The sequence below is a fragment of the Trachemys scripta genome, chromosome 2 (genome assembly GCF_013100865.1).
Source record: "Trachemys scripta elegans isolate TJP31775 chromosome 2, CAS_Tse_1.0, whole genome shotgun sequence".
NCBI lineage: Eukaryota > Metazoa > Chordata > Testudines > Emydidae > Trachemys > Trachemys scripta.
Genome location: NC_048299.1, coordinates 189,741,315 through 189,766,212, shown reverse-complemented (window position 1 = coordinate 189,766,212; position 24,898 = coordinate 189,741,315). Strand labels below are relative to the sequence as shown.

The window sequence follows — 24,898 nt, the reverse complement described above, 5'->3', positions numbered from 1 at the left end:
AGACTAACAGAAGTATTGGAGCATAAGCTTTCGTGGGTGAATGCCCACTTCATCAGACGCAAGACGTCTTGCGTCTGATGAAGTGGGCATTCACCCACGATAGCTTATGCTCCAATACTTCTGTTAGTCTTAAAGGTGCCACAGGACCCTCTGTTGCTTTTTAGAGATTCAGACTAACACAGCTACCCCTCTGATACTTAATGCCTTCATAATATGTAGTAACATAGATCATCTAAATTCAAATGGAAATAAGCAGCAAGACATATTTTATAGGAAGCTATGGATTGTCCGGCATTGTTAGGTCACTGGGTAAAAATTTGGATGCACACCTATGTATTTGATTATTAATAACATTAATTGTTACTTGTCTTACTGTGGCATCTCCGAGCCCCAGTCATGGACCAATACCCTATTGTGGTAGGCACTATACAAATACAGAAAAAAAAAAAAAAAGATACAGAAGCATTCAGTGCCACTCCATGTGCCGTTACAGTATCTATTTTGATGTAGTGCATATTGCTTCCCCTAACAGCACGCTGCACGTTTAATTTAGCAAATCCATTTGATAGATATTAAAAAACTGTCATTGTTATGTGTCGAGGGAATAGGCTCTCTTTCCTCTCTGAACTTTCCCTCCTCTTGTCACAGTTCAGGGCAACTTATTCTTCCTCTGAAGCCCGCAAGAGTACTCAGGCTTCTAGTTCCCAGTCTGTGCGCTTTGCAGGAAGTTTTTGGGGTTTTGGTCTGTTTTCAAGTCTGTAGCTTATTGATTCCATATATTTATATATTTGGTGTTCTTTAAAGTTCATTCTCGTCAGAAAAAATATTTTTCCACTATAATGCCTCTGACCTACTAATTTTCCCTCTTATTTGAAAGTGATGTATTGTTCTGATATGACAAATATTACTGTCCCACAAACAGCTATAAATGTTAGTGTCACTAGTCAAGGATCAAACAGCAAAAGTCATCATTTGTAGTGTGGCACAGCCAAAGTGTGCCCTGGGAATTCTCCCCACAAGCATGCTGTGCCTTTGTCACAAGGAAAACAAAATTTCTCTGAAAATGGGTTACATATTGAAGACCCAACCCTTCAAACCCTTTTGTAAGTAAGGCATTTATGGGATTAGATTTTTCTGCTTACATGATAGCAGACCCATGAATTACTCTAGTCACTGTCAACTTTTGAAGGGTGAGAAAACAATTAATTAAAAAAAAACATACATAGACAATTATTTGGCTTCAGGATAAAGCAGGTGCAAAGAGTCCTCTCTATGGTTTACAACCATTTCTCAAGGAGTTTTTATCTTTCCCTCCCTGAGAGAGAATCAAATATTTCTTTTTTAAAAAAATTAGTTAAATTTTGCCTGCTATGATTTAGATTTAGCAATGAGAATAACTGCTTTTCCCTCACATCCATGGAGCTGAAGGGGAAGTCAGGCCCTTTCACATTTCAGGAGTTCCAATCCATTTCTGATTAGGATCAGGCACTAGGCAATATAATTCTTAACAGCAGTGGCTCCAGGCACAAGCACTCCAAGTGCGTGCCTGGGGCGGCAAGCCATTGGGGAGCGGCCTGCCGGTCGCTGCGAGGGTGGCAGTCAGGGAGCCTTCGGCGGCATGCCTGTGGGAGGTCTGCCGGTCCCATGATTTCGGCGGCAATTCAGCGGCAGGTACGCTGAAGCCGTGAGACCGGCGGACCTCCTGCAGGCATTCCGCCGAATCCGCGGGACCGGGGACCTCCCGCAGGCGCGCCACCAAGGTCAGCCTGCCTGCCGTGCTTGGGGCAGCAAAAAAGCTAGAGCCACCCCGGATTCTTAATGCCATAATTTCCCAAAGGGCTTGTATTCGTGATGCATTAGTCCACACTGGAGTAAATTCTAGTGCACACTAGTGTGTTTATGCACTAACTGGCACATGTGGATCCTACTGGCATGCACTAAAAGTTCCCTAGGGCATGTTAACATAGCAGTGTTTGAAACAGAACTTTGTTAATGGCCATTATAGAACTTACAGTGTGTACCAGCTGGGTGTATATGGACCAGTCATTTTGCTAACGTGCTAGTGTGCACTGGAGGATTGAAAATCCTAGTGCGGACTAATGCACCCTGTAGACAAGCCCTAATACCAAATGTAATTATGTGCTCCTCAGTCCACTGCTTTTTAGCCCAAACTTGTCTTTTGGACTTCTCTCAGGTATACGAGGCACTGGATGTCATGGGTATAAAGATGGCCCGTTACTGTCCCAAAGGATCTGTATGCCTCATCATATAAATAAGAAATTATAAATTCCAGCTGTCCAGAGCAGGAGGTTAGGTTTAAATGTGTCTAAGCCACACTCCAATCAGAGTGATAACATTTTGCCTAACAAATATTCACACTGTGATTCCATGAGCCAATGTACTTCTGCCTCCTGTACTAACATACTCTGTGGTGCTGCTGTGTTACATTAGAGCTACTATGGTTCACCCTAGAAGTAGCAACTGTTCAGTCATGTAAGAAGCAATTCCATTATATGCAGAAATGGGTCCAAGCCAAAATCCCATATCCAAACACTCCCAAATTCAAGAAAAGTGCAGATCCAAACTTCATTGCGCAGTCCTAATTTTAGATGTAAGATTATAAATCATTTGGAAAAATGTGCATGTTGGGATTCTTTCTGGATAAAAGTATCAGAGGGGTAGCCGTGTTAGTCTGGATCTGTAAAAAGCGACAAAGAGTCCTGTGGCACCTTATAGACTAACAAACGTATTGGAGCATAAGCTTTCGTGGGTGAATACATCTGATGAATTGGGTATTCACCCACGAAAGCTCATGCTCCAATATGTCTGTTAGTCTATAAGGTGCCACAGGACTCTTTGTCGCCTTTTTCTGGATAAAAGAAGCTATAAAGATTAGAATAGTGTTATTAGATCTACAGTTTGAGAGACACTGTGTTAGGGAGCCAGTATGTTCTGACCTGCCACCCAATGACCTGGTAACAGTTGCTAGAACTTGAAGTTCTACTTTGGCAGATGACTCCAATCCTGGGATTTGGTTGGACAGAGTCTGAGGTACTGATTGGTTCCCTGCCTCTATTTAAACCAAGCAGGAAGAGGAAGTCATCTGTGGCATTTTCCCTGCTCTGGACTGCTTCCCCTGCAATACCTGTTTCTGCTGCCTGACCCTGACTTCCTAGAACCCTGACCCAGACCACTTCTTGGGCTTGACTCCCAGGGTGCCCCTCTGATCTCCTGGAAACCTGACCCAGTCTGCCTCCTGGCTCTCAATTTCTGCTCAGATCACCCACATCACAGTTGTGATACACTGTCAATCTGAAAATCATATTTGTCTCTATATTTTCCCCCTAGTCTAGTTACAAGTAACATGGAAGATAACCATAACTGAAATAAGTTCACCAAAACCACTGATTTTTAACCCTCCAGTTTATTTCACTATTTTGTCAAGTCATTTCCATTGTTCTTCTTAGTGTTCAGTTTTTTCCTTCTGAAAAAGGTGTCGAGGGGGAGAGATCACTTTTTTCCTTTCCTTTCCTTTCTTTGTTTTATTTTATTTTATTTTATTAGAAACAGGGAGCAGAAAATTTTTTTCACAATAAATAAAATCATACAACTTAAAGGGTACTCTACCAGAAACCATGGTTTTAAAAATCAGTTAAAAAAATCAAGTTAATATTGATCCTTTAATTTTTGTTCATATAATAGGCATGAGTAGGAATCTGTGAATATGGACAGGCATTTGAAGGAGATCCTCATCTGAATTGATTTACAAAAGGATTGTCCACTGAATGTACACTTGTGTTCTGATCATGCAATGCGTAGTAGGTGAACTACTGCCTTTTCCTGGCACCTGATTGACTTCAGTGGGAATTCATACACTTGCAGCATCTGTAGAACCAGAGCTATAAATATGTGAACTATCATTGGTACCATGAAAGCATTTCATATTTGTTTGTACAGTAACTCGTCACTTTAAGTCCTCCTGGTTAACATTGTTTCCTTGTTACATTGCTGATCAGTTAGAGAACATGCTCATTTAAAGTTCTGCAATGCTCTACTCTTACGTTGTTTTTGGCTGCCTGCTTTCTCCACAGCTGGCAGCCTCCCTACGACCCCCCCCCCCCCAGCGCCTCCCACCCACCAGCAGACCCCGCGGATCAGCGCCCTCCCCCTCCTTCCCGCCCCCACCTGTGGCAATCAGCTGACTTGCGGCGTTTCGGGGGCAGGAGGGAGGCGGGAGGAGCAAGGTCTCGGTACGCAGGCTCCCCCTCCCACCCCTGCCTCCCCAACGCTGCAAGCCAGCTGATTGTCCTGGGCAGGAGGCGGGGGGGAGGGAGGGGAGCCTGCGTGCCGAGTCCTCGCTCCTCCCCCCTCCCTCCTGCCCCCTAAACACCATAAGCCAGCTGATTGCCCCAGGGAGGGGGGAGGAGCAAGGACTCGGTGTGCAGGCTCCCCCTCCCTCCCCTGCCTCCTGCCAGCAGCAATCAGCTGGCTTGTGGCATTTAGAAGGGAGGGAAGGGAAGGGAAGGAGCGAGGATGCAGCATGGGAAGTAAAGGGGGAGGAGGTGGGGGGGAGAAGAGGCAGGTCAAGGATGGGGGCTTGGGGTAAGGGGGGGAGTGGGCGGGCTGAGGGTTGATCCCCCTCCCCGACCCTGGTGCTTGCAAAGTAGGGGAAGCTGCCGCTGCTGTGCAACGTGCTTCTCCTAGCCTACAGCACCTTCAGCCTCCTTGCTTGCCTCCTCTCCAGTGCCAGTGGGCTGTGCCTGTGTGGGGTAAGGCCGGGGCACCTCCTAACTATAGTACTGTACTGTATGTATAGTATGTTTGTAAACATACAGCACATGCACACTACTCCCCTCCCACAGCGTAGTATTAAATTCCTGGTTTAAAATTGTTTAAAATGTAGATAATGCCTTTTGTCTAGCAAAAAAAAAAAAATTTCCCTGGAACCTAACCCCCCCCTATTTACATTAATTCTTATGGGGAAATTGGATTTGCTTAACATCGTTTCACTTAAAGTCGCATTTTTCAGGAACATAACTACAACATTAAGTGAGGAGTTACGGTATTTAATTTTGGCTGTTGAGATTTTGTTCAGGATTGTTTAATGGGAGCACATTTCCTAGTTCTTTACTGATGCTAAATAACTTCTGTCTTTTAGCTGAACATACTACCTGACCTACACCAAAATGAAGTGGAAAGGAATTTTGAAAATATAGAGGATGAAACTGGTGCCCGAACCAATATGGACAGAAAGATGTGTGAATTAAGAGCAGAGGTAATGTTTTTCCAAGGCATCTCTAACTTCTTGTACAGATACATAACTCTGCATATATATTAAATAATAGTTTCTATGAAGTTTCAGTTTTGTAACTTTATATATCTTTGGAAAATTTAATGACTAGTGCACAAATCAGGGCCGGCTCCAGGCACCAGCCCACCAAACATGTGTTTGGGGCGGCGCCTGGAGGGGGGCGGCGCGGCGGGGCGCTCCGGCCTGAGAGCGGGGCCCCGGCCGGGCTCGCTGCCCTCCCCCCGGCGCTCCAGCCGGTTGGGGAGAGCAGAGAGCAGCAGCAGGCTTGCCGCCCTCCCCCCAGTGCTCTGGCTGCCGGGGGCTCTCCGCCCTCCCCCCAGCACTCTGGTCACCGGGGAGAGCGGAGCGCCCCGTCCGGGCTCTCTGCCTTCCTCCCGGTGCTCTGGCCGCCGGGGGCTCTCCGCCCTGCCCCCGGTGCTCTGGCCGCCAGGGAGAGTGGAGAGCCCTGGCCGGGCTCTCCGCCCTCCTCCCGGTGCTCTGGCCGCCGGAGGCTCTTCGCCCTCTCCCCAGCGCTCTGGCCGCCGGGGAGAGCGGAGAGCCCCAGCCGGTCGGGGATTGTGGCCCGCGGCCGGGCTCAGTGCCCTCCCCTGCCGCGCCCTCCCCTGCTGGGGGGGGGGGGGGGGCTGTTGGTGGCTTTTTTGCCTAGGGCGGTAAAAAAGCCAGAGCCAGCCCTGGTACAAATCATTGAAATGCCCAATGTCTCCTGTACACACAAAAAGTTCTCTAATAGCAGATAGACAAGGAAAAAATAGGAAGAGAAAAATTACTGATTTGTTGGCATTTAACAATAACATTGTGCAATGATATCAGCTTGCAGCAGACTAAGATACATTTGAATGGTGCAGAAAGGAAGAAATATTTCATTTCCAAAGATGCCTGAGCTCAAATGCATGTCTCATTGTGAGTAAAAACTCATTAATAAGTTCAATCTGTTGCCAGGTTTGGTGTCTCAAGATATTGTCAGATCCAGTGACATATATCATACATTTGGTATAGCTTTTGGTCGACTTAATGGTGTTCTTGGAAGACATTCTCACAGTAAGAAACAAACGGTGTAATTTTATTTTTGTCTTGTATTGAACAGATGTTTGCGATACTTGTCAAATAAAATTGTGGCAAGAATATGTCTCCTCCTGCATGGAGAGCACATCATGGATACTGGAACTCTTTGTTCACATTTTTCAATGAGAAAAAAGTAATCCAGAGATGGTCATCTGTACAGTATTAATCATTGCACAGAACTGCCAAAGATCACTCCCACTGAGTGACATTTATGCCTGTAGACCACCACCCTGCCTGATGGGACAGCAGCACTGTTAGAATTTCACAGAGGCAGGCAGCAGGGATTGCCCTGCCATTGATCCTTTCAGACTCTGAGGTCTTCTGCAATGCTCACTCAGCTCTCATAGCCGCTGCAGAATAACAACCAGGGAGAACAGGTGGCAGCAGAACACTAGGTGAGATGAACGATGTAAACCCAAACAACACAAGTAGCCAAGCTCACTTGCTCCTGAATCCCCTCTCCAGCTGCTTCCTCTACCTGGCAATAGAGCTCTTGTATGAAGGGGGCTTCCTATCACATGTTTATAGGGAGCATGGTGGATTGGTTACTGCCTCCCCTTCCTATTTGCTCCCTCTCAGTGGCTGGGAGAAGGGATTTGTATCACCCTGAACCCATGCCTGGCACTGCTTTTTGTAGGGTGGTGATGGGATGGTAATGCGAGTTTCTGTGAGAAACATCACAGATGGAACAGCTGTGCACAACTTAGCTATGATTGGCTGAATTTTAAGACTGGCTCCTGACAATCAGAATAGAACTGTGAGGGGCTAGGCACAGGAGCACCGCCAGCTTTTCTGCCGCTTTGTTTTCTTCAGTCCATTCTCCTTCTACTTCATCTTTGCCAGCATCATCACAAAGCATGGACTCTTTTGTTGAAAATAGTGATATGAGTAACAACAAAAGTGAAGCTAATTCCATTCCTTCATCTTCTAATAAGAATTTTGCTATTCTAACGCCTATGCCTGGAAGGTCTTCAGATGTTCGTCAAATTGGTATTGAGAAATTTTTGGATAGAATATCCCATGACCAGAAAAACAAACTTGACTGTAGGTTTGCTAGAGGTATTTATGCCAGCAATACTCCATTTCATATACAGAAGCTCCCCGGATTATGCAAGACCTGACTTACGCAAATTCGACCTTATGCAAAAAGTTCCATAAGTCATAAATACAATTTTTGAGTTGCGGAAAATATTGCGTAGCATATGGAAATGCAAAGTATTGTACTGTAGTGCGGTGTGTGGAGGAATACAGCAGTAGCGTCTCCTACAAGGGAAGGCTTTGCACTCTCACAGCCTCTCAGTCTCGTGTTATTTCAGTGATACTGCAATAATAATATTTCTGTTATTTCACCCTATTATTTCATTCAAATCACACCTGGAAAGCGACCAACTGATAGCAAGATTGCAGGACCAGTTCGTAAGTGAAAGAAGATTGATTTAGAGCAGAAAATGTTGTAATTGTTTGTTTTTTATGCTTGCACAATTTACATTTCCGACTTACGTAAAATTCAGGTTATGCTTTCCGGAATGGAACAATTGCATAAGCTGGGGAGTGTCTGTAGTCAAAATCTTATATGTATTCAATTTACAAAGTGCCAAGTAGGAAATGGCTTGCAGGAAGTCTTCTGAATGCCAAAGCAGACAATGTGAAAAATAAAAGCTCTTCATGAGTCTGATGGATGGAGCAATATTTGCAGTGAGGGTGTCATCAACTTCATGGTAACAACTCCACAACAAGTGTTCTTACAATGCACAACTGAACATCGCCACATAGCTCAATACATTGCTGTCCAGTTTAAATATGTAAACCATGAATTCGGTCCACAGAAGGTTAATTTGCTTGTGACTGATGACGCAGCTAGTATGAAAGCTGCTTGGGCTTTGTTGATAAATGAGAATCTACGCCTTCTCTGTTTGGATGTATTGCTCATACAATGCAACTTTTCATCAGTGATGCTGAAGATCTGACAGCTTTCTCATCACATGTATCAAAAGTTGAGAAGTATTGTCAGTTATTTCAAAAACCAATAGTACCAGCAGCCATTTTCCAGCATCATTTAATACAGCCCCCAATTTCATCCACACTGAGTAAGTCTTGTCATACTTGATGGGCATCTTCTATTAAATGCCTCAAAGATCTTAAGATATGATAGAAGGCTGTTCAGTCAGATGCTGTTGAAGAAAAGGTGTCTGAATGTTGGCCCCAAGTAATCTGCACTGACATTCTTGACGATGATGTCTTTTGGATATGAAACTCAAAATGCATTTCATTGCTTCAATTCATAGCTCAGACCATTCAGAATATGTAAAATGTTAGTTCTACAATTTCCGGTGCCAAGAACAAGTTCTTGAACATTAAGAACATACTTGTGAGAATACTGAACCCAGTCCATTTACAAAAGCAGAAGAGAAAAAGTTTTTAGACAAAATAATGTCAGGGGAAATCACTTCCACCCATAATGCTGTCCACCTTCTTGATCCATGTTTCCATGGTCAAGGCCTTTCTAATGATGCATTCAAATGCCAGCTTGTGATCTCATAGTGTCAATGACTGGAAAGTGGTCAGATGTGCCTACTGGTTAGAGTAGGAGTCAGTCAGGAATTGGAGCCCAGGGTCAGAGCTGGAGTTGGAGGTCAAGGCTGAAGTCAGAGCCGAGGGTCAGGAATGGGGCAATGCTGGGGACAAGCAAGCACAGGAGCTATCACAGCTATGGCTGAATGCTTTGAGCTGCCACTGAAATGCTGCTGCTTCTGGACTTAAGAGCAAGTCTGCTGTCTTCCAACTGATTGGGGTGTAGTCAATCAGGTAGCCTACTACAGGCCAGCTGTGCTTGTTAGGTTGCCTGGAGACTGGCTCTCCTGCAGGCCCTGATTCCTGACATATAGTGGCTGTTGCAAATTTTAAAGGATATACGAATGAACAAACAATACTGATGGAGGTAGCAAATTATAAAACAATGTGGAGTGCAATCCCAGCAGGTGAATCAAAACAGCTTGCTCTATCATGGTACAAAGTGTTGTGTCGTTTTCTTTGCTCTCCAGTTACAGTGGCAGAAATACTTTTTAACACTTCTGTGTACTACTGCATGTGTGGAATGAAACTGGCTAGTTTGGGGAAGCATCCATTTGAAAACAGACTGAAAACCTCCACTGTTAGGAAACTTGTGACTGTATAGTCAAGATTACAGAAGAAAATGGTAGATGAAGAGTATTCATCAGATGAAGGGAAAGAAGGAGATACTAGTGAATTTCATGATGATGACAAAGATACAGATGAAGCAGATGAAGATGATAAAGAAAAAGAGGTTTGAAAAGTTGGCCTGTTGCCTACCTACTATAATTTCATTTAAAAATGATTTTTTTTCTTTTATAATTGCTGTGTGTTTGTTCTGTTTCTGTTTAATTTAATTTTTTCTTTTGTAACTGTTCAGTCTTGAATAATGGTCACATTTAAATGCTACCCTAATATTGCTAAAAGGAGTAGTAATAATTCTTCATAGTGTCTTGTATTTTTCTGTTTAAAATTAACAAGTAACGTGGCTTTTTTTTTTTCTTTTTTGTAATTAAGCATAAGTATCTAAGGCTAAGTCTGTTGCAGACCTGAAACTCTTACTCTTTTTGTTTTGTTTTGTTACTGTTCTAATAAATTAGCACTCTTAAATATTTGACAACCTTTTACTTTATTTGACAACACTCAATTGCCCAATTATTTTTGGGCCAGCCAAATACCAAACCCTACTTAGGAATGCAACAGGTTTGGTGCTAAATTGTATCTGGAGGGGCAAAACAGTATATTCTTTCTTAGTAATATCTCGGCAAAAACATTAAAATAGTAACAGTTTTTACCTCTTAGCAGATACCTCTTTCAATTTGCTTTTCAAACTAAGCATGGCTGGGAGAGTTTCTTTATCAGCGCAGTAGTTTAATATCTTCTGTTCCATTGAAATCATTACTCAACAGAATGGTATATTTCAAGAAAGATTTATCTATATATTTGTCCCTTAGTAGAAAACACCCCAAACTCCTGTTTTTTCCTCCTTCCTTAATACTGTTACAAATCAGCTTCAGAGTTTATTGTCATAACTATGTGGCTAATCTCTCACTCCATGGTCCAGGGTTCTCACTATTAATGTCCTAAATTAATGTCTTGAATCCTTTAAAATTATGAAGTACAGGACCTATGAAGTACAGGACCCTTCACACTATGTTAAAATGTTTCCTTATTTGAATATGTATATTCCCTAATGATATTTGCATAAAGCAGTTTTCATAACTAAAAACGTGGATATTATTGGTAAAATGGAATCCTCTTCAGACACACTTCATTATATTTTAAAAGTTTTAATTAGTTTGATCTTCAGACTCTAGCTGCAAGGGGTTTAGTCTTGCCATTAATTTCAGTGTCAGCAAAAAAAAGCAGAATATCCCCAAAATTCCACATGTTCTAAGAACAGTGGGGTACAATGTTACAATACTGTGCAAACTAAGTGCAATCTCAGGGTCCTGGTATGTTGCCAAACTGATTGACAAAGGGTTTGGGAATCCCGATTTTATTAGTTTCAATTAGGGTGACCAGAAAGCAAATGTGAAAAATCGGGACGGGGGGTGGAGGGCAATAGGAGCCTATATAAGAAAAAGACACAAAAATCAGGACATCTGGTCACCCTAATTTCAATGCAAACACAATTCTTGTGCGAGGGAATGTTGATTGCTCTGGCAACTAGTGAGTAATAAGCTAATGCGGCCTATGGCTGGTTGTGACTGTAAATAAAACCCAGATACCTGCAGTTTTTGTGAGCCCAAAAATATCTACTTGTGTTTCACAGGAGGAAACACTTCTTCCCTTCCTCACCAAACATAATCTGAAGTAAATGCAGTGTGGGGAACCTCAATTTTCCACCCTTTATTGTGGGTCCAACTGCCGGATGGGAGCAGTATTGGGCCCTGTGGATTCACTGACTTCTGCTCTACAACTGTTTATGGTTTATTATAAGTACATAATTTTCAACAATCCATTGTTGAAATCAAGCCGTTGCTGCTTTAGGATTCAGCTGAGTATACTTCTTCCTTCAAGTTGCAGACAATTGAGCTCTAAATGACATTTATGTACTGTGTATAAAGTAAGGATTGCAAAATTGGGTGACAGTAATATTTAAAATGTACATTCATTCTTTCTATTTTAAGTCGAGTGAAATGGCTGTAAAACAGCTGTTTATAACACAAAAGAGTGTTATTGATTTTAACTTTTCAATGCTGATCTGTTCAAGTTAAAAACAGCTGTTCTGTAGTTATTTGAATCAGGTTGCCCGAGGCTTCTTTTTGTTGGGTTCAACAAGGAATCATGCCCCCCGAAGACACAAGTCTCTAGGTCACATTAGGGTTGCTTGTAGACTATTGATACAAAGACAGATGACATTAAAAATAAATGCTTCACTGAGGATAAGCAAGGCTGAGATGTCCAATAAATAAATAAAGCCCTGTTATCCAAAACGTTATTTTCTGATATCCATTGTAACCATCAGTCAACCATGCTGAGCGAAAGGCCTTAATAGTAGTGGAAGGTATTCTGGCAAAATGGAAAACAGAGAGAGAAATAGACATGATGATCATGTAATAACAAATAAAGCAGAAGGGAAGGCACATACTTTCACCGCAAACTTATGTCTGTGTTGGAGGCAAACACAAACACTTCCTGTAGCAGGCTATAGCTCAGAGCCAGGCATGTCCTACAGGCATTTTAAATCGACTTCACCTCATTCTACGCTAGGCTGATAGTAAAGCCTAATAGATAAACAAAATTTGTAATAAAATTGAACAACCCATGTTATAATGCAATACAACCATTTACATTGCGTATACCTCTGTTGCTAAATAACCCATCAAACCAGAAAGAAGCCTTCTGAAACACAAATGAAGAACTTTAACAGGAAAGTACTAATTCTTGTGCCTTGCAAGGCAACTGGTCATTGTGTGTGATGATCATATATCTAGGACGCTAAGGGTATGTGTACACTAGAAACGTAAGTCGACCTATATTAGTTTGACTTACAGCCACCACAGTAATTACTGTGATGGTTCATGTCCACAGTACCCTCCTGGGTCAGTGGTGTGTGTCCTCACTGACCTAAGTCCACCACTTCCACTGATCTAAGAGGGGCAGTGTGGGGAGCTGAGAATCCAATCTCTCAGCTCCACTTGCAGCTCCCTACTTCCCTCACAGGCTCCCGAACTTCTGATGGGCTGTCCACCCTGCACCAGTCCCTGTTTCCTGCTGGGATCAGGAGAAGCCACCCAGCACATCTTGCCCCCTGGGAGAGGGATCCAGATGCCCTAGCTTCTCATGCCCCCTGTCCACTCCCCTCTGGGAGCAGGGCAACCTTGCAAATTTCACAGTTCGGGCAGCCATGAAATTGATAGGTCTGCACCGCTCCCAGAGACGAGCAGGCGGTGGAAGCACCCGGGCTTCTTGTCCCAGCTGGTAGCCGGGGTGTGTGTGTAAGCTGCCCAGTTCTCCCTGGGATTGGAGGGCAGCTGGGCTTTAACTGCCCTGCTTTCTTGTTAATTTCACAGCACCTGCAGTGAAATTGACAAGACAGCCAACAGCTGATGTAAGGGATGCAGTGTCTACACAGACACTGTGTTGCCCTAACAACACCGACGTAAGGCTTATACCTCTCTCGGAGGTGGAGTTATTATGTCGGGATAGTACATGAGTGGGGGAGAGGCTTTAGTGCAGACACATATATAAGTAGGTCAACATAAGCTTCCTTATGTCCACCTAACTGTGTAATGTAGACCAGTCCTAAATACACTTCTCTCTCTCTACCAATCAAAGAAAAACCTGTGTAAGTAGTGACCCTGTCAGTTTGTTTTCTGTGGGAAGAAGCTGTATGTATGGACAAAAGGAAAAGAGCTTCATCTCTGGACTGTTTGGATTCTAACAGGGCAGAATAACTGAACAAGAAGATGGAGATCACAAGAGTTATTCTGGGTAGCCCTGAGAATCTTTTGGGAAGCTGGAATATCACTTGGAATTCTAGACTATGACTCACCTATACATATATTTTTTACCTGCTTTAACCTCTTAGTAACTCTAATTCCTTTTAGTTAGTTTACTGTAGAACTGGCTACCACTGTCATTGGTGTGCAATCTACGATGCAAAGCGACTGGTATTTTGGGACTGGATGTAACCTGGAGTGTTTTGTGATTTTTGGTGTAAGTGACCATTTATCACCAAGTCCAGCTTGCCTGGATGGCAAGATAGACTGGAGGGTCTAAGGGGACTGTCTGTGACTCCATTATAAGACTTGTAGTATTTTGGGAGTTTACACTTGATACTGGATTGGTGAAATCTAATTATTAGGGCTGTCAATTAATCACAGTTAACTTATGCGATTAACTCAAAAATATTAATCGTGATTAAAAAAATTAATTGTGATTAATCGCAGTTTTAATCACACTGTTAAAAATAGAATACCAATTATTTAAATATTTTGGATGTTTTTCTACATTTTCGTATATATTGTATTCTGTGTTGTAATTTAAATCAAAGTGTATATTTTTATTACAAATATTTGCACTGTAAAAATGATAAAAGAAATTGTATTTTTCAATTCACCTTATGCAAGTACTGTAGTGCACTCTCTTTATTGTGAAAATGCAACTTACAAATGTAGATTTTTTTTTTGTTACATGACTGCACTCAAAAACAAAACCATGTAAAACTTCAGAGCCTACAAGTCCACTCAGTTCTACTTCTCGTTCAGCCAGTCACTAAGACTAACACATCTGTTTACATTTACAGGAGATAATGCTGCCCTCTTCTTATTTACAGTGTCACCAGAAAGTAAGAACAGGCATTTGCATGGCACTGTTGTAGCCAGTATTTCAAGGTATTTATGTGCCAGATATGCTAAACATTTGTATGCCCCTTCATGCTTCGGCCACCATCCCAGAGGATATGCTTTCATGCTGATGACGCTCGTTAAAAAATAATGCATGAATTAAATTTGTGACTGAACTCCTTAGGGGAGAATTGTATGTATGTCCCCTGCTCTGTTTTACATTTATGCATTCTGCATAAATTTCATGTTATAGCAATCTTGGATGATGGCCCAGCACATGTTCATTTTAAAAACATTTTCACTGCAGATCTGACAAAATGCAAAGAAGATACCAATGTGAGATTTCTAAAGATAGCTACAGCACTCAACCCAAGGTTTAAGAGTCTGAAGTGCTTTCCAAAATCTGATCAGGATGGGGTGTGGAGCATGCTTTCAGAAGTCTTAAAACATTCCAATGCGGAAACTACAGAACCTGAACCACCAAAAAAGAAAATCAACCTTCTTCTGGTAGCATGTGAATCAGATAATGAAAATTAACATGCATCGGTCCGCACTGCTTTGGATTGTTATTGAGCAGAACACATTATCAGCATGGATGCACGTCCCCTGTAATGGTGGTTGAAGCATGAAGGGGCATGTGAATCTTTAGCGCATCTGGCATGAAAATATCTTGTAATGCTGGCTACAACAGTGCCATGTGAGAACCTGTTCTCACTTTCAGGTGACATAAACAAGAACCAGGCAGCATTGTCTCTGCAAATGTAAACAAACTTGTTTGTCTGAGTGATTGGCTGAACGAGAAGTAGGACTGAGTGGACTTGCAGGCTCTAAAATGTTACATTGTTTTATTTTTGAATGCAGTTTTTTGTACATAATTCTACATGTGTAACTTCAAATTTCATAATAAAACAGATTGCAATCCAGTACTTGTATTAGGTGAATTGAAAAATACTATTTGTTTTGTTTTTTTACAGTGCAGATACTTATAATCAAAAATAAATATAAAGTGAGCACTGTACACTTTGTATTCTATGTTGTAATTGAAATCAATATATTTGAAAATGTAGAAAACATCCACAAATATTTAAAATAAATGGTATTCTATTATTGTTTAATAGTGTGCTTAATCGCAATTAATTATTTTAATCGGTTGACGTCCCTACTAAGTATACAACATACCACCAGTGTGGGGTGTCTGCCCTGTTTTTAAAAGCCTCCCCTGAAGTAGTCATTCACAGTCATGAGCCGCTCCAGACAGCTTGAAAGTCCTTTTCCTAATTTCCCTTCTTTCACAGGTGTCCCCCCTGGGGTGGGCTTTTCCCAAATTCTCTCTGAAGTTTGCAGAATAGTTTGAACAGCCACATTTAATTCTCCTTGTCCTTGATAGCGGCTAGCATCCAGGCCTCTTCCTAGTAGCATAACTCCAACTAGAAGGGAATCCTGCCATACTACAAGCTCTTTGTCCCATCCTCTAAAAAGAATGGTAGGCTGAGGATTTTCCAGATACAGTCCTGTGACCAATTCCTTTCTCTCAGAAGCTGCATCTATTGTTCCTGTATCTCTGTCAGTAGTAGAAATCCAGGAAAGGTGTAACCTGGCCTCTGAGATCTCCCTGTTTAGTCTTAAAGGGCAAAAGTATTCTATTACACGTCCCTCTACTACATACCTTTATGTGACAGTCTAGTTCAGTGGCTTGCGCATGGCTGCAGTTTGATCTCACTCTGTATTTCCCCCACTGTTTTGATCCTTCTACTGAAAAACAAAGTGTAATTCACTTAGATAGGAAAATGATTTGGGAAGAAGATACTTGTCTTTTTGAGGGAGTGTGGGGAAATTATCTGACATAATATTGTGGTTTTCAGTTGTCATTAAAATTGTTACTAAAAAACATGGACTGAATAGAGAGACTGGATTTATGGCTTATTACAATAATCTATAACCCACTACCCACCCCTAAATGACTGAAGAGGCATTAATGGGCCACTTCACCCTGAATGGTCCCTTGAATTATGTGTTAACTACTTATGCTAAACAATCTGTTATACCTTGTATTTAGCAGTGACACCGAGCATGTTTCCCAAACCTGAAGGAGAGCTCTTTGTCAGCTCGAAAGCTATTTTCTCACCAGGACAGAAATTGGTCCTATGAAACTTATTATCTCACCCACCTTGTCTCTCTAATTGTCATAACAGTATTTATAGGCTAAACTGTTCATCTTTTGTTTCCTTCCCTTTTTGTATTTTAGTTTTATTCTAAGACACTCTAATGTATTTTTATTCTAAACATTTGCAACAACATATCTCCTTCTGTGGAAAATCTTCTGGAAAACTAGGGGGTAATATTTTTTCCATATATGGAAAAGTATTCCAATAGAGCACTTCAAAAACATCAGCATTTAGATTATGGTACATCTTCCTTATGCAGCACTGCTAGCAATGTTTAGCTCTAACGTCCATTTAACTGGTGCAAGGAGGATCATCCCAGTGCAAAGCTCATCTTCCACTCATAGATTTGATATGATTCCGATGATGGTCCTTTCTCCCTCTTTGTGTAACAGAAAGGAGGTGTGGCCATGATAATCTGCACTACCCCCCTCCTTGGCTGTGTTTTCAGTCCCTGGTGGCTGTGTGCAGGCTCTCACAAATCAGGTATGTCCTAGGGCACGACCTGACACGGGTTAGGAGGGCAGCAAGCCAGTTCCTGTTATCAAAAAGGTTGAGAAGCACTGCCCTAAGGGATGCTCTAGCACAGTGACGGAACAGGCCCTGCCAGAGAAGTGAGAGGATTAGGGGAGTGAAGTGGAGCATACCTCTCTCACTGAAATTAGTAAAGAACCAGTCTGAAGAGTCCCATGGCATGAGTAACTTTTTTTTAAGAAGGTTGTCTTAGTTATATGATCTTTCCCTTTTCCACAAACAAATGTAGCTCACAAGCGGAAAACAGGAATTCGGTGACTTTGTTCAGATAAAACAAGAACCAATCAAAATCTTTGTCCAAAACTAACTCCAACCCTGAACCTTTTCCTGGATTTCAGATAGTTTTTGGTTAACTTTTTAAATTGTCAGGGGCCACTGCATTTAATTTTCCCTGGAAAATAAAGCACTGAATTAGAGAGGCTGTTTTTATGGCATTTTCTGCTGGTCTGAAACCTAGCAGTCCTGGATGCTTTATGACAGAGCATAATCTTACAAGATTTTCAACCCAAAGAGATATGAAAGGGATCATTAAGTATTTCAGGTTAGGGTTGCTCTTCCTAACTTAATTCCAGTCCTTCCTGATTTTTGCTTAACTCTGCCGTTTACCTATCTATTGTCAAAATGTAAAATTAATGGTGCAGATGCTAGGATCAAAGGTGAATGAGGGTGTGTGTGCAAATATTTTACTTGGAGCTCTCACTATGAATATAAATACCATATTTTTTCAGTATTATATATTATTTATCATAGCATCTAGAAACCCCAGCCATGGACCAGGACTCTACTATTCTAAGTGCTTTAAAAACACAGCACAAAAAGATAGTCCCCACTCCAAGGAACTTTCAATCTAAGTATGACAAGAGACAAAAGATGGCTATAAATAGACAGACAGAAGGGGGAGTATAAGGAAGCAATGCAAAAATATTGGTCAGCATGATAGGTAGTTGTCTCTGAACACTGGCAGCCTAACTATTAAGTTTTTGTAGGCACCACACAGCAAAGGAGAGTTTGGGGGAGGTTTTTGGGGGGATGGTTGAAGGTGGATAGTGAGGTAGTTTGGCAGAGGTTTATGGGGAGCATCTTCCAAGCATGCAGGGCAGCATGGGAGAAAGCACAAAGTGTTTGAAAATTTAACAAGTAGTAAGCAGATACTGGCATCATGGGCTGACTGGAGGCCAGTACTGACAGCTCAGTAGTGAATGAGAGATGCAGGTAGGGTGGGGATTGGCCATGAAGGTGAATACAAGTAAATTATGTCTGATACTGTAGAGAAGGGGCAGCTCACACAGGGGGTGACATGGTCAAAGTGACAGTCTAAGAAAATGACCTTTTCAGCAGCATTCTGAAGGGATATGAGTGGGGCAAGATTGCATTTGTCAAGATCAAAGAGGAAGGAGGTTGCAGTAATCGAGAAGTGAGATGATAGTGTTGATCCACAGGGATTGAGAAAGGACATAGCAAGGAAAAAATGCATTCTCAAATGATGCTTTTCCAATGTGGACTTCTTTATTTCATATTTGAAGAGGGGGATAATATAATACTGCATCTTCAGAATCATCTTTTTGTAGAATGCTAATGAATAGAGATCTCTGAAACTAATTTGTATCCCTACTGTTCAGTACTTCTATTTACTACATACTAAAATGTAATACTAATTGCAAACATAGCATGCCCAGGTCTCTCTTTGATAGCATTTAAGCAGCAATACATTACTATTGTTATGAGGTATCAGTTAGACATTATGGTATGTTTTAATTCCATGTCTGGTCCAATAGGTGAAACCAACTTATAAGATAAATAGCTGAATTTATATGGGTTGTTTCCTTAAAAAATAAATAATAATAATAATAAAAAAAGCATTACAGCCTTGAAGCATACATGAATGTATAGAACAATGCAGTACTGGGCCATCTGCAGTGCTGCAGAGTCACCAGGCTAGTCCGAGAACTGGAGTTGATAGTAAATGAGAGTGCTGATATCACATGAAATGGTTTTGATCTGGTACTGCTGTGTGAACCATAAACACAGATGAAGTGGTGTTTGATACAAGTGGGATTGACCTACCTCATTGCCAAATGTAAGTACAAGTAAGTAGCCAGACAGTTTTTCTTGCAGCTTTTCCCAGAACTAGGTTGCACATCAATAAATCCTCTGTGACGCCTCATACCCACAATAATCCAATCCAGGACAATGAGACAGTGGGGAAGGCCTGCTCAGAGAGTTCTGTTATTATAGTATGATTAATTTAAATAACACACATTACCTATGGAGCATTAACCCTCTTCTATTCATGAATTTAAATGAAAACTGCCTTTCCAGTTTGTTATTAATCAAATCTGATTACAAATAAATATGCTGGTATCTGTAAGCTAAATACAGAACCTGCATTCATAAACATAGCTATAAACTGAAGTATTTTTAAAATGCCCAATTAAAAAAAAACCAGAAAGACAAAAACATGTGCATCACAAATATTACCATATTACCATGTTATTGGCAATTTTTACTTTATGCTCTACAGATGACTACACCTATCTACCTCCTTTAACATAACCATACTTCATATCTTCCACTTTGTAGGAAGGTAAACATTGTACTCCTCCGTTTCAAATGTAAGACATATAGTGAATATTTTTCCACTGGAACAATTAATGTAGAAAAATAATGCAACTAGTAACTCTCTTTAAGGACTTGTAAACATCTGTATTACTTATACTATGAATAAGAAATGTTCTAGTATCAAAAGTACCCTTGGTAATACATATATTACTTTCATAAATGTGTCCTGTCTCCTTCGGCAATGCTTCTAATTTTGTTTTTAAGAGGAAAGGAAAAATCTTATGACCAGACCACAAGATTGGGAGGTAGAAGTTTTTATTCCCAGCTGAGCCACAAAGTTGAGGAAGCCATTTATTTCTCTCTGCTTCATTTTTCCCATCTGTAAAATTAGGTTAATGCCAATCTAGCTCACAAGATTGTCAGGTTTCATTCTTAAATGCAACTTTGAGACTGTTGCATGGAAGGTGGCATATAGACTAGATGCCGGGGATTCCTTTTTATTGTGTTGGAATAATCCAACAGAACAAAAAGCCAGTAAAGATTTTCCAACACTCTGAAGGTTACTTGGAAGAATGAGCAATATTGAAATTTGGAGGAGCTGAGGGTTGAGATGTATAAGTAATACATTGAATGTTACCCAATTACCTGTCAATGATTATATTTTAGTGTCTCTTTGTGATGGTATCTAGATGCCTTCAGGTATTAGGTGTATAAAAATAAATAAAAAGTATTATCACAACTTGAAGACATTCTTAGGTGCTGTTTTGTATAGCAAGAAAGGTGACTAGCAACGTACAAATTTCATACTGGGAGATCCACAAATCAATGTCTGGTAGCCAAAGACCTTGTTGTGTTAATCAATAACACATAATAGGAACACAATGTGAAGTTTCTCATCATAGCAGCTATGAATTGAGATTTCACAGGAGTGCAGATAATAAGTAAATATATCTTATAGATCAGAGCTTCACTTGATAGTCTCCTTTCTCTCTAATTGTTTGACTCAGATTCAGTCTTGGATGGCTTTGTAACTTGCTCTACTTGAATCCAGCCAAGAATGAATTGGTATTGATTTAGCTTAAGACATCAGTACAGAAATACGAATTTGCTCTCTTGGAGTTTGAGTCAGCTCTTTAGGCAGATGGTTCTGTTAGGACCCTCAGTGTATGTCTACACTGTAATTAAAAACCCCGGTTGGCCTCTGTCTGCTGACTCTGGTTCCCGGGGCTGGAGCTAAGGGGCTGTTTCATTGCGGTATAGATGTTCGGGCTGGAGCCTGGGCTCCAGGACCCTGCAATGTGGGAGGTTTCCAAAGCTCTGGCTTCAGTCCCAAATATCTACACCACAATTAAACAGCCCCTTAGTCCAAGCCCCACAAGCCCAAGTCAGCTGGCATGTCTAATTGCAGTATACACATAACCTTAGGATCATCTTGGATTCCAAGTCATTTATGTGCATATGTTGCTGTTCTCGCTGAAATTTTCTTGGTAAATATTTATTTTTAAAAGCAAGATGCCTTTGGGTTTTTAGTTAGCAAATGATACTTACATTTTCATAACTTCAGACCTTGGTATGACAATTTCTTTGAATTTCATTCAGACAATTAGAGCAATCTCAGATAGACTGTAACTACAGTTATGAGATGCCCAACTTTCTTGCTTCATATGGATTAAATTCATTTGACAAAGGTTTAGATGGGCTTTTAATTCATGTGACTAGCTCTCCTACATCCTACAGGATTGGCTCCTGACATCTTGTAATCCTTTTTGTCAGCACTGGGAAAGGCCAACCAATCTATCCTCAGTGTTTCATGGGGTGACTGTCTAGCTGTCTGATCTAGGGTTTTGAAAGGGTAGCAAAGAAAATCCACTTTCTTTCATACTTCTGCAGAAAAGATTCAGGTGAGAGGTCAGTTCCTCTGATGCTGCTTAGCACCAGCAGATCTGGAGAATCCTTCTCCAAGCCTGCCACCTGCTCCATCTTTAATAAAAAAATACTACCATGTTCTGTAGTAGTAATCCCAAACACTATAGGCTTTTTGCAGTGTTGTTGCAATTCTTTGGACCATTATTTCAGAATACTGTACTATTTTTGATTACTACATGGTACAGGCAATTTACAGTATCTTGTTTTTATGCTAAGCTAAAAGGAAGTCCCCAGATCAGGGGTTTCCAATTAGATTATTGCATACCTCAATCTGGTAAATAGAGTTTAAAGAAGCAGTGGAGGAGCATTGTTAGTTCCATTGCTGTGGAACAGGTGGGCTTCTGCTCTTCCTTTAAGATGTTTTCTATGGAGGTGGGAAATGGGTTTCCATTGTTAGTCCCCTGAAGACTATACATGTGGAGGAGCAGTTCAGCCCTAATTTTAAGCCCTAACAAGGCTACCAGCATACATATGACAGAAGGGCAGAAGTGTGGCAAGCTACAATCCTGTGTTTTTCTGAGAGTTGAGTGAGTTTTGTGGAGATAAGGTTCGATTTGGGAAGGGAGTTTTCTAGGTCAGACTAAGTTGTCAGGCTTTTCACATCTATGCAGAGAACAAGCATGTTTTCCTATCTGGGGGGAACAGAGTTCACACAGCTAACTGCATTAAGATTTGCATGAGCCATTCATGTTGCACTGAATCCCAGTGCAAGTGTAAATTTCAGTTATCTCCTTTTTCATATATATCCTTTCATGGGGTAGCATATTTGTCTGAACTCCCTCTAGGCCTGGATTCCTATTTGTTTTGATGACCAGTGTTTAGATGTAATGTTATGATTGCTCATAAAACAGCTATAGCTGTGTAACAAAAGGCTTTAAATATTATGGACCACATTTTCAAGTACTCTGTACAGATGCCCCCCGACTTATGCAATTGTTCCATTCCGGAAAGCCTTGCATAACTCGAATTTTGCGTAAGTCAGAAATGTATACCAGTACATTACACAAAAATTTCCATAACTCGAAAATCCTATTTCTGGCTTATGGAACTTTTTTTGTAAGTGGGAATTTGCGTAAGTCGGGTCTTGCGTAACCCGGGGAGCGTCTGTACTCATAATTAAAACCTGAATTTCAAAACATTCTGCACCCACTGTGAAAAATCTAGTCCAACTCACTTTGGTGCCTAAATGGGAATGAAGATGGGTTAAAAATCTAACCCAATTGTGGATGCTGAGCTCTTGAAAAACGTGTCCACATATGAGTGTCATTTAAAAGTGCCTCCATCAGGGTCTGAAGAGGAGCTCTCCTCTTTGTACTCTTCAAGCACAAGGATCACAGTTTTCTTCAAAATTTTCAATGAACTGTGTTGCTTTTTTGTGGTATGACGATCAATATTTCTCAAGTGTTGTATGGCCTTTTGTGATCCTTTAATGATCTAGTAGAATATCGCTAGAGATGGCCTCAAACTTAAACTTCTGATCAAGGTTTGAGTTTGTTTTGGAGTACACAACTCAGAGCTATCACTGTGACAGAAAGAATTGTCACAGATTTGAATTTGGAAAAGTTTGGATTTGGTATTTTGAAGCCCCAAATTGGGGAGTTCATGGATTATTGTGCAGCCTACTGAGTAGAGAAGCTTTGGATTTAGGGCTCATCTTATCATTAAAATAGATTTGTGTGTGGCATTTGTAGGCAAGCATATCTGATTTCTAATAGCACCTTTTGAGGTACTTAAGGAAAAGATGTGAGAATCCTTGAATTTACATGATAGATGAGCAGTGCAAAAAGCATTTGAGTATTTTGTATGTTTCTTGGAACAAAATATGTTCTTATAAATAATGGTATGTGTGAACTCCACCTGTGAAGGCTTACAGAGATTTAAGGTTTATGAGCTTTTGTTCAAAAAGCCTCAAGCCAATTGAGTAGGAAAGATGTTAAGGTATACAGTACTTTTCATGCTCAAGGAATCTCAATGTATAAAGTAATACTCTTATTATTGGCTGTCAATCAAATATTGATTCATAATGGTGGTCGAGACACTAAGATCATCAGAAATAATTTTGGTTTGCTTTTGACATGTCATTACTTGCAGGGGTTTATACTTCCCCAGGGTACTGCGCTTTAACATCAGCACTGTGTTTGAACCCAAGTCCTGTGTGAAAAACTCAGTTTTTGGTGGAGGTTACATTATTCTAACATCTAGCCCATAGTAGTGCTATTTGGTTTTCCCTCAAGACTAATGTTTTAGTGTTTGCAGCCGGTTGGAGAACAATGACAGATTTGGCATCCATAAGTTTATCCGAAGAATGGGGAGCTAAACCCTTTATTTTTCCAGCCCAGATCTGGGAACTGGGAAAGATGATATTCAGAAAAGGGATATTGAAGATTTTCTTTATTGATACGGCTTTAATAGACCGCAATCAAAAGCAAAAAAGTGGTCTCAAGCTTCAATATTGTACTCACTCCATAATGCCTGCAATGGGTTAACACCAAGTTTAGTTGTTAGACTCATAGTCTCATAGATTTTAAGGTCAGAAGGGACCATTATGATCATCTAGTCTGACCTCCTGCACAACGCAGGTCAAAAGATATGTGAAACCCACCATCTCTAATTCACATGCATTCAACTAATCTCCTTGCCTGTAAATTTGTTTCACATGGCTTTTCAATCCACAAATTTCCCCCAATAGGCTTGTTCCTTAGCTCATGGTTTTATTTTGGATATTTTGTTCAGGTTGATTCAGACCCGGAAACTGAAAACATATCTATGAAAAATCCTATGAGGGAAAGCAGCCTGCAGATTTCTTCTGCAGTCATTGCCCAATATATTTGGGTCTGTCTAGTTATCCTCAGAATAACTTCTGGGGATGGACAGCCCACCTATTTCTAACAGTAGTTCTCAAAAGTCTTCACTGGTTCTCTTTGCCACCTGAATAGCTGCTTCCTAAACTATGGGGCCAAAGTAGAGCTAATGGATTTACTGATTTTTCAGTTTGTCAGGAGTTCATAAAAAAATGGATTAGGTCAAACGGAATCCTAAAATTGCAAAAAAATTGGAAAATTTAAAAAAAATTTTTTTGGATCAAATGAAACATTCATACTGGCATTTCATAGTCATTCATAATGACAATAAATAGTCATTGGGCTAGAGAGAGAATGTGTGAAAATGACTGACTCTGTAGCCTGGTTGTTATGGCTCTCGCCTATGATGTATGAGACAGCTGCAAGCTCAAAACCCTGCTGCAATTACTTAAGTATTTATACACATAGAGATTGACTGACTGTCCCACCAGATCATATCATATGGCTAGGGCATTCTCTTGGTATGTGGGATGCTCAAGTTCAAATCCCTGTTCCACATCAGACAGAAGGGGGAATTGAATCCAGGCCTCCCATATCCCAGGTAAGGGCCTGAAGCACTGGTTGAAAACTTCTTTCCCCTAAATTGTTTATTTTTAAGGTCAAAAATATTTGCCAAAACCATTCAGCCATTAGTCAAAA

At 40.9% G+C, this 24,898-nt stretch overlaps 1 protein-coding gene across 2 annotated transcripts in view; it reads left to right on the top strand.

The window, feature by feature from the left end:
* The window catches only part of CCDC102B (coiled-coil domain containing 102B), a 352,649-nt gene that overhangs the window by 86,875 nt on the left and 240,876 nt on the right, over positions 1-24,898 (top strand). For both annotated transcript variants that reach the window (XM_034762546.1, XM_034762547.1), the window contains exon 5: positions 5,159-5,275. In XM_034762546.1, coding sequence (XP_034618437.1) covers positions 5,159-5,275 — 117 coding nt within the window. The remainder of the gene's footprint in view (positions 1-5,158; positions 5,276-24,898) is intronic.